The sequence below is a fragment of the Spea bombifrons genome, chromosome 2 (assembly GCF_027358695.1).
Source record: "Spea bombifrons isolate aSpeBom1 chromosome 2, aSpeBom1.2.pri, whole genome shotgun sequence".
Classification (NCBI taxonomy): domain Eukaryota; kingdom Metazoa; phylum Chordata; class Amphibia; order Anura; family Pelobatidae; genus Spea; species Spea bombifrons.
Window position 1 is genome coordinate 128,538,502 of NC_071088.1, and position 10,942 is coordinate 128,549,443.

Consider the following 10,942-nt stretch of genomic DNA (forward strand, 5'->3'; position numbering starts at 1 on the left):
GCTAATGCTTACGCTAACACAGCGTGCCATTGGAACACAGGAGTGATGGGAGTGATAAAGTACCTCTGTATGCCTATGAAGATTTTATATTAAAAATCAGCCATTTCCAGCTACAATAGTGATTGACAACATTAACGATGCCCAATACATTTCATGATATTTTAATGGAGACATTTTTTTTCATGGATCATCTGGAATGTGTTTCAGATTTAGCCTGCCACACATTTCCAAAGGTAAAACATATATAATATTTGCCTTAAAAACATACTTCAGAGTTTTACCATCACAAACACACGGTGATATCTGGATATATCCGTTGGAGCACTGATCGGTGCTAGGTTGCTTATAAACTGACATCAAACCTTATTACGTCTGTAAAATTACAAAAAAAAACAAAAACACTTGCTAGTTACCTGGATGGTTTGCCAGCAGACCCAGAAAACACCTTCCAGAAATCTCTGTCGGCTGGTACGAGATTCCCCTGCAATATGACGGCCAACAAGGAAAAGCTCTCTGCTTCTGTTTGCGGCGAACTGATGCTGCGTAAAGCGAGAGTCCAAATTTTTGTCCAAAGTTTGTGAAGATCTGATTTGGAGACGGCCACCACATCTGTCTTTTGTCTCTGACACATGGCAACTTGCTTCAGGCACCTTAGTACGTAGGTTGCCCTCTCCCCGCGCTTTTGCTGGGCAAGTAATTGGAGCAGAACAGTCAGTAACGGGGTCAATTCACTACTAGGCAGGCTCATAGGGTGTCTGGCAATAATGCAGGTTGTAATCTGCAACCTGAAAGTAAACAGAGAAAGACACAGACAAGCACTTTAATACACAAGCACCGGAATCCTACATGAAGAGGCGACAGGGGGTCCTGTGTTTTAAAGAACACCTTCCCCCATTTAAGTCGGGGTCCTGCCTGAGGCTACACAGACTATCTCTCCTACAATATTCAATGCAAATTTATAAACTAAAAATATACATAAATTAAGTAACAGGAAAGTGGTACTTTCAAAATTCTCTCATTTTAAATTGTTAGTTTTTTTATATCTGAAAATAAATCTGTGGCAGCTAACAATGAAGCGTTATGGCATTTGCTGTCTAAATCAAACATTTCTAGTGCTTCTTAACAAAAATACTAATATTATTACCATGGGACAACATCAAAGTCATTGAGAGATTTTTGTAGGTTTTCCCGGACGACTTCCCAACCCAGTTCAATCCTTCGACGCTTGCTTGGTGCTCCTTCACCCGACGCATCCCTTTGTGTGACTGCAAAAGACGCCTGGGTGATCTCCAAGACTCTGGTGTCTTCCGTAAAAAGCTGATAACAAAATATATAATATATATATAAAATATATTAGTCAGTTGGCCTAAAGCCTGCATGTTTAAAATCACTCACTGTATTAACCTCTATCATTTCTACTGGGAGGATTTTCCACTTAACTACCCCCATCTCAGTAAAGCAAAACCTCCTTACTTTACTCATGTCACTTTTTATTAACAAATAGATAATTAAGTCAAATGGGCTTTACTATCAACATTTTAAAGTAGGGCATATGCAAAGCAGTGTCAAAATAAATAGATTTTAAACTTTTATAACTGCTCATTCTCTCTGAAGCTCTTAAAAGAACTAGAAAGAACACAATGTATCTCAATCTTTCACGCAGACAAGGAAAATTTTGATATAAAAGAAATGTTTTTACCATTCCTAAAACTGAAAGTTACAGTAACAAAGTCTGAATATATTTCAATTCAGTATTTAGCTCCTATTTATTAAGAGCAAAGAACGTTTTTTTATAAAAAATAAAAGGATCTGGATTAGAATAAATCCTTATTGCAGCTTCATTACTTTAGACATTGTGTCCTTGTATATATGTTGATTTTGCATGAATGTAAATCATTTGCTACAATACCTGATGACAAATGTCTGCCATTAGTTCCACCAGATTTTCCTTGACTGCAACATGGCGCAATCCAGAGGAATATTTGCCTCTGCTTCCTATCTGACTGATTTCGTGGACCATAGTGTCATACAAGCTGTACAAATTCCTCTGCCATTTATCGGGGTCCCACGCATACGCCCCTAAAACAAGACAATATCAGTTAAGTAGCTAATAGTTTAGTAGACAAATTTGCATCTATCCTCAAACATTATTTTCTTCTTACTATCCCTTTCTGCATAACTTCATTAACCGTTTTATATATTCTGGAGTCACCGTACAAAGCTGTAATATAACTAGCGTTATTAAGAGTTCAGGGTCTGGCAGGACTGTAGTGATCCTGCCTTCCTGCGCTATCCTTTCCTATAGGATAGCAGAGAAAACCTGTAGAGAACAGCAGAAAACCGTTGCACAGTGACTGCTTTATACCGCAAAATGTACGGTTTATCTGCAAACCGGCAATAAGCGGCTTTTTGGAAAGCAGTGAGTTCTACCACTCAAAACCATGGCGCTACGGGGTCTCTCTCTACATCCTTTACAGTTAGAGTAAAGAAAGATGTAAAAAGACAAGATTTAACATAAAACAAGTAACTGGAGAAATTTAGCGCTACAGAAGAATAAACATGAAGAACAGCCCGACCTTCTTCTGCGGTTTTGGCTCCTTTTGGATGATGAATATGTAACTGTAACCTGAAGAACTCCACAATTTCCTCCTTAAGAGCGACTTTGGGTCTTTGCTGGTTCCACACTCGCAACACCGTCAGGAAGAGGTCCTCTCCCAACCTGCACACTCGCATGCGGCAGGTCAGAGATGCCGTGCTAAGGAACACATTGAGAGCAGCAAGAATCTGGTCCAGTCCAATTGGGTTTCTCTCCTCCCTACAAAAACCGAAATAAAATCATTTATACGGCATAAAAAATACTAAAAAAGTTCCTGCAGATGAAACAAAAGTCAACAACTCTGGAAAGCGTGTAGTTTGTAATGTCAGCAAGATTATAATCACACAATTGTACATGTTTTTTAAACATAGTGTCTTAGACTATTAAGAATGGCCAGTATGAAATGAGTGAAAGCAATCTAAGAACTGGAACAGCCCTGTACAATGCATAATTCAACGGGAGGCGGGGCCTTTGAAGAAATCTCAGTGATGCAACTACATGTCATACAGGACCAACCAGGCTCTTCTTGCCACAGAGGTTCATTGAGGTTGGACCTTCATAATGTATATTGACGTCAAGGAGTTGAAACACAGCTCTCCACAAGCTCTAACAATGCCCCCTTTAGCAAATAAACCCTAAATTGCTGAAAACACGGAAATTCATGGAACCAAGGCCATCTTGTTTTTGTTATCAATTTTAGGTGGTTTATCATGGGACAGGTGCTAATAGGATCTACCCTAAACCAAATGTTTTAATGGATTTTACATTCTGGGAGTGAATGGAAGCTACATCTTGGTGGTCTTTACATATAGAATATTATGAAAGAACTAGTATAACGAATTTGGCCTTTGCTGATTTTCTAGAAAAAAAGCAGTATTCTGACAGAGACATGGAAAGCAAACTGTGCATGTACTTTAAATGTACTAATAACAGGTGGCACAAGATATACACAGCACATGCTTGGCGTGGCGTATTGCGAAGGTACATGACCTTATAGTGACACCGACATATTTCTGGTGCAGTGCTTAAACATTTTAGACTGAGATCAGTTACCGGATTCTCTGCATCGCCAGCATAAAGAAGTTGAAAAATTTGCCATGCATCCCGTCCGTCTGGAGACAGCATCCTCTGGTCAATGTGTGGATTATACGGGCCACTAACAAACGATTGATGGTACTACTTGGCTTCAAGTACAAATTACAGTACAGGGTGAGCAGATCTGGCAAAAAAAACCGAAGGATTTTCACACAAAATATGCAACAAATTATAAGATCTACTCAGTAGTTGGCTGAGGATAATAAAGGGGTATTCACAGAAAATATCACTACGGCCTCACCTGAAATGGTAAACAGTACATACCTGCCCATTGCTGTGGGGTAATCTCACACCAGTACTTGCGTACAGACAAGATATCCTTAAGGAGTATACTACTGTAATCTGCCCCATAAGCAGCGCAGGTTGTGGGGTCTTTTACCGTGTCTGTCACATGTAGTAAGAGCTCAGTGCACTTTAACCGTGGAGCTCCTAGAAAAGCAAGAACAAAACATATACTGAAGCTTGAATAAAATATAGACAGGAATATACACCAGTAACCATTTAATGTACAGCACTAAATATCCATATGTTATAAACTGGAAGAAATCAAAAAGGAAGACGCTGGATCCAGAAGTAATGGTAATTGGGTATTTTTGTCACTACACGTAAGAGGGCTGGAGCATCTTTCCGTTTGATAGATCTTGCTTCTTATAAAAACAATCTGATAGAGTTATACAGTTGCTAGAGAGGCTAATGTACAATCACATTCTAAGTCTGGAACTTAAGTGTGTGCCTTACAAACATTCTGCATGGTAAGGGTAGCTGGTGGGACTTCAGACTGTAGAAGAGAGTCAGGAAACAGATATTGGGTAGATATGAAAATTAATTTCTCTGCAATCATGTGTAATACGTCTAAAGTGATGGTGGGAGACTCACTTTTATTTGCACAGCGGATGAAATATTTAACCAGGCAGCTGATTTCTTGCATTTTCTTTTGACGAGCAGCTTGTGTGGAAAGAGAGACATTCGCTTTTGCAGATTTAAGGCTCTCTGTTTCTTTGAAGATATATTTCTGTAAGAACCTGCATCAAATTTAAATGGCTGTTAGAAAGGTTGAGATTAAAGAAAAGAAAAAAAACTTTACTACCCTCCATAATTCTTTGCAAGAAAAAGAGGAGGGACCCCCTCCCATGAAACAAAGAAAAACAAAGCAAAGATCTCTGAATTGTCTTTTTAATTTAATTGGTGCTTTCACTCTCACTCACTCACTCGCTCATTCTCTCTCACACTCTCTCTAAATGTCTCCCTTTGTTCTTTAAATAAACAGGTTTCCAAGAGGGTCTCCATGCAAGTCAATGTGATTAGTAAAACATATTTTTTTTTAAATGAAAAAAAATAGAAATTGCTAAAGAATAAATAAAAACGTGGTAACATAATAATTATGCAGTGATGTCACCATCAGAGGAACCATCCAGTTCCAACAAAATGTAAAAACAAAGTCCAAAAATATAACAAAGAAAATACAACTTTATTCTTCCCAAAATTCCTGACATGGAAAGAGTTAAAATACTAGCATTTCAAATACCCAAAAAAAAAGAAGAAGAAGAAGAAGAAGAATGGTTTGATCGGGTAAATTGGAGTAGCGGGTTCAAAGATGTCCCATATGGGGCATAGGCTCAGACTGACCAAAATGGAAAAAAGTGCACTTCTCAAACGTGGCCTTTTAGCCCCCAAACAACTACACAAACCCATGCATGAGTGGTGTCGCTGTACTCAAGAGATGCTGTTGACATATGCCAGGAGTGGTAAATTCATACCTGAAGTACAATTTGTGTAAAAAAAATAATAAAAAAAAAACCACAAAAAAATACCACCAGAAATGTTGACAAAGGCTGGTGGAAAATTAGTGCATGGAAAGGGTTAAAATACCAGCATTTCAAATACCCTGGGATGTCTAGTTTTAAAAAATATATGGTTCGATGGGATTAATTGAATTAGCTGGCTTCAAAGATGTCCGAAGTAGCACATGGAGACAGAATGACCAGACTTGCATAAAAATGGTTTTGAAATAGCAAAACATAAAAACATTGGGCATTTCTAAACTCAGGACAAATAGTAGAATCAATTTAGCAGGTTTTTATATATCATTAGCTTTTTAGATGAGTAAAATATTTCTCAGATAAAAATCAGAACAATTTTTCATCATACATTTTTTTATATATAGGAAATTAGAAAGTCCTGAACCCCCCCAATATATTCCATATTTCCCCATGTATAAAACGCACCTTTTTTCAAAAAATTTGGGGTCTAAAAACTGGGTGCGTCTTATACAGTGGTTGTAGATTGTAGAGTGCAGTTACTACTTCCCAGTCCCTTCTTGCAGTAACACTGACGATTGGCCCCGTCCCTTTCCTTATAGCATCCACACTGCTCAGCAACTCATCTAACAGTAAGTATAAAATTAACATTTAGGCTGCTGAAAGTTAGGGGAGGTGGGGGGTTAATTTAGGGGTAGTTATGGTTAATGGGGTCTTTAGGGTTAATTTAAGGGCAGTTACAGTTTATGGGGTCTTTATGGTTAATTTAGGGGCAGTTATGGTTAATGGGGTGTTTAGGGTTAATTTACGGGCAGTTATGGTTGATGGGATGTTTAAGGTTAATTTATGGGCAGTTATGGTTAATGGGGTTTTTAGGGTTAATTTAAGGGCAGTTACAGTTTATGGGGTCTTTAAGGTTAATATAGGGGCAGTTAATGGATGGGAGTGATGAGGATGATGAGTATGAATTTTACAATGAATAAAACTTGAGTTTAATAACTTTATGCAATACATTTTTTTTTCAAATTTCGGGCCACAAAATCAAGGTGTCTTATACATGGGAGCATCTCATACAATGGGGAAATACGGTCACTGATTATAAAGAGGAGTTTAAACAGTATATAGAATCCCACCTGAAGACTGTGTCCCAGTTGAGCTGTTTACCATGTCGAGAGTCAGAATTATGATCTAACTGCTGAACAGTCTCTGGATCTCGAAGGAGACGTCTAAACTTCTCAATTTCTTTCTAAAAGAGAACATATATATCGTTTGGGAAAATTAAAGTCAGCAACATAAAATACGCCCATCAATATGGGTATGTCTAATTTAAAGAATTGTTTTATGCAACTTAAGAAACCCTAGACAGAGATATGTAGATAAGACAATCTCTTTTTGTGTGGCATAGTGTGTTGATGCTGGAAATATTGAGCCCTACTATAAAAATAAAGTGTTTTTTAAGAGAATATCGTTAAGTCGTACCCGTCTTTCTGTAGCTTTGTCATTTTCCAGTTGACGACAGCAGAGGAGAAGCTCATGCAAAGCAAGACTCATGGTGATGTGATGGAAGAACAGCAGGAGCCACCTGGAGATTGGAGAGGAAAAAAGTTAGGGAAATACACTTTAAAAGCCTGTAACTAATAGAGAAATAGTGAAATGCATTGTTCTTCATTTACAAAAATGTAACACAATGGGCAGCATCAACGCAGAGACTGATATCTTGGCCTCCAACACAGGGAATGGAGGACATGAAATGCAAGTTCTCGACGATGAGACGTTGATAGCTAGTGTCCCAGATGATGATGGAAGGACTGTATGAGTAATATAGGTGGTATTAATGGACAATGGTCGCTGTTGTATGCGGCGCATGTTTCTACACAGAGGTTTGGCGGAAGTATTTCTCAAGGGCTGCCCCCATTTTCTGGAATGCGCTCCCCAACAGATGTGTCTTTCCCCCTTCCCACTTCTTTAAGGACACGTACAATCTTACACGTTTACACCCTTTGCTCACCTTTCCTAGTTTTCGGATAATAATTATACTAGTGTGGCTGGACCTTCCCTACCTTGGCACTTCCACTTCTCGTGCAATACACCATAACTCCTTCTAGATTGTAATATTGTAAGCTCGTTTTGAGCTCTCCTTACCTCTTGTTTCTCTAAGTCGAATTGTTAGGTTATGTATACTACTTGTCATGTCCTGTTTACCTATTGTACAGCGCTACATAAAACGATAAATAATAATAAGGGGGTTCCAGAAAGCTGAGTAAGCAAAAGCACAAGACGGCAATAGGAGTGGATAAGGGAAGAGATGTACAAGAGATGGAAAACCTAGATAGCTCTGTATCTTCGAATCAGGGTTTACAATTTGAGAAACAACAAGCTTTGCATCTTCTTGCAGAATAACACACAATGGCAACTGGCAGCACTGTTGTGGCTAGGTTATTATTTATTGTTTCATATAGCGCCATCATATTCCGTAGCGCTGTACAATCATACAATGGGTAGACAGGACATAACAAGTAGTATATAACATAACAATTTCCACAAGCTTACAATCTAGAGGTTATTTTTGGTAACTATTAAAGAGTGGTGGGTTTTATACATTGTTACCAAAGAGAAGAATGTGGATGCTTTTATTCTGTGTTTACAGAGTAGTTTTTGAACCTAGTATCTGTTTTTTCTTTCCATTCACTGCAGTAATACATTTGTTGCCTCTAGTCTTAGTGCACTGTGAATATAAATATAAATTATACATAATATAGATATATATATATATATATATATATATATATATATATACACACAATATAGAAACATATACACACATTATACATATATATTTTTTACATATAAATATATATAAATACCATTTATATATATATATATATATATATATATATATATATACACACACACACACACAATATATAAAATATACACACATTATTATATATCACACATAAGTATATTTAAATATATTTAAATGATACATAAAATATACTATATACATATATATTAATATATACACAGACACATTATACATATTATATATATATATAATATATTTAAATGATACACATAAATACAGTGATATATATATATATATATATATATATATATATATATATATATATTCAAAGCTTAGTAGATTATAGCCTGTGATACAGAGGTGTCCTTTCCTGTCAGCTAGATCAATAATGTTTATTATGTACCGGATACTAAAATACCACACAATTTCCATCTTTTGTGTAGATCAGGAAACAGAACAAGGCAAGAGGCAGCATGACAGCAAAAACACATAACACTGCAGAAACGTCTGGTAAAGTGTCCGGTAAATATACATCTACCGGTAATATTAGACACTCTAATCCGTGCATGCTCTGTGGTATAGAGAATATGGCAATGCAGTACACTGCAGCCCGTGAAAAAGATAAGAGATACCACAAAGTGTTGTGTGTGGAATATGCGTGTTAATAACCCGAATAAATTCACTCGGTAATCGCAGTGCTATAAGGAACTATAGAAATATAATGATACATTATAAGGGGTCGCGCTGCAGGTAAGCCCCCGGAGGTTATATGTTTGGTATGTATAAGCACGTACGTGTCTGGCTGCACACAGAGCCGTTATTTATGCCCTCCTCACACTGCACCACGCAGAGCATCCTCTTATTGCAAAGCACCCACCTCCCGTGATTATTACCCCTGCGAGCTGCACAGCTCCAATTTCCTCCACGCTGCCTGCGGTGTCACACTCTAAACCGTCCGGCTGCACATTATCACTTTCGGTTCCGGGGAGCTGCGTATTCAGTTCTGACAGACAGACAGACAGACATAAACACGCACCGTGTGCAGCCCGCCTCCTTCCACGCTGTCCGTTACAATAAAGACTAAAAACAAAGTATAAACACTCACATTTATTCTCCCTCAAAATACCAAAACAAACAGGAGCTTTTTTCTTTTTTTTTTTTTTTTTAGCAATGGTTGTTTTATTGCTTTATTATTATAGATATGTAACAACTGAATTTCTTTGCAAATTTCATTAAAATTAATAGGAAGGTAACACAGAATATCAGAAAAACAATTTGTTTTCCCCTGAACAGAAAATACCCTGAATATTTACATATTATTTAAAAACAAATCAAGTTATACAGAACATGAGTGGAAGAAAAGATACATAGAAATGTTATATTGTTATACAGGTCTCCTTGGATCTCTCTTGTTAATAGAGCCATTGCATTGGTTGCTATAGCAACATGATCACCAATTCACACACACACCTCTGGGCTCTGGTGTCTACCCGGGATGTGGCCTTGGACTACACGTTGACGTTGGGGCGCTCCCGTTAATGTTGGGGGCATTCCCGACACTTCAGGGAAGCACCCCCATTTAAGTTTTTATGTTTTTTCTGCACCTTACGGGGCAATAAGTTACAAGTAGCGTTTCTCTATTTGAAAACCATTTTTTCAAAATCTGGCCATTCTGCCCCATGTGCCATTTCGGGCATCTTTGAAGCCAGCCAATGCAAGTTACCCCATCAAAACATATATTTTTGAAAACTAGACACCCCCTAGTATTTCAAATGCTGGTATTTTAACCCATTAAATGCACTAATTCTACTACCACCTTTTGTCAAACTTTGTGGTAGTAATTAAACAACACCCCTATATGTGTTCAGCAACATCTCCTGAGTACCCCTGGGAATTTCAAATGGCAGTATTTTAACCCTTTCCATGCACTAATTTTACAAGCCTTTGTATCAGTATTTTTTTTTAGTATTGTACTCAATGTATGAAATTACCACTCCTGGTATACCACCTATACATGGGTTTGACTGGTTAAAAGGCCTCATTTGGGATGTGTGCTTCTTTTTCATTTTGTTCAGTCTGTGCCGATGCCCTATTTGGGACATCTTTGAACTCGGCCACTTCAATCACTTCAATTTACCCAATCAAACCATCCTTTTTTTTTTTTTTTTTTTAGACACTCCTTAGGCATTTGAAACGATAATATAATTTTGTATATATTATTGGACTTTTTTGGCATTTTTGTTTGAACTGGATGGTTCTCCTGATGGTGACATCACTATATAATTATTTTTAAATGTTATCACAATTTTTTTTTAAAAAATAGCTTTTTTTATTTAATTTTTTTAAAATTATCTTCTATTTATTTTACTAATCACATTGTGTTTAGAAAGATGGGCTCTATTGACTTGCATAGTTGAATGAAGTACCTGCAGTTTTCAGGAGAATCTGGGGAGACCCTCTTGGAATTTATTTTTAAAGCAATGGTGCTTGTGACCACTCTCCAGAACGGTTACAGCGTGTCCTGTGGTGGGCTTTCAGCGACACCATTGAATCTTAGGAGGCGATCTTCAAAAACAGACGCCCCAGGCAGGGGCCACACAGGGTCTCTGATGCCATTCTCAGTGTTGCTGAATGCCTCGCCATCGAGGCATTAAAGCAACACCATTCGAGCGAGGGACGTCATTGGTC

At 37.6% G+C, this 10,942-nt stretch overlaps 1 protein-coding gene across 2 annotated transcripts in view; it reads right to left on the reverse strand.

The window, feature by feature from the left end:
• The window catches only part of ATM (ATM serine/threonine kinase), a 46,128-nt gene extending 36,880 nt beyond the window's left edge, over positions 1–9,248 (reverse strand). Inside the window, exons 1-10 of one of the 2 annotated variants that reach the window (XM_053456457.1) lie at positions 9,132–9,248; positions 6,928–7,030; positions 6,582–6,694; positions 4,568–4,713; positions 3,956–4,120; positions 3,650–3,815; positions 2,577–2,815; positions 1,910–2,079; positions 1,145–1,317; positions 414–785 (exon numbers count right to left, since the gene is read on the reverse strand). In XM_053456457.1, the coding sequence (XP_053312432.1) occupies positions 414–785; positions 1,145–1,317; positions 1,910–2,079; positions 2,577–2,815; positions 3,650–3,815; positions 3,956–4,120; positions 4,568–4,713; positions 6,582–6,694; positions 6,928–6,999 (1,616 nt within the window). In that variant the 5' untranslated portion in view covers positions 7,000–7,030; positions 9,132–9,248. The remainder of the gene's footprint in view (positions 1–413; positions 786–1,144; positions 1,318–1,909; positions 2,080–2,576; positions 2,816–3,649; positions 3,816–3,955; positions 4,121–4,567; positions 4,714–6,581; positions 6,695–6,927; positions 7,031–9,131) is intronic. The other variant, XM_053456456.1, reaches the window with a different exon arrangement.
• Between the last annotated feature and the right edge of the window lie 1,694 nt (positions 9,249–10,942).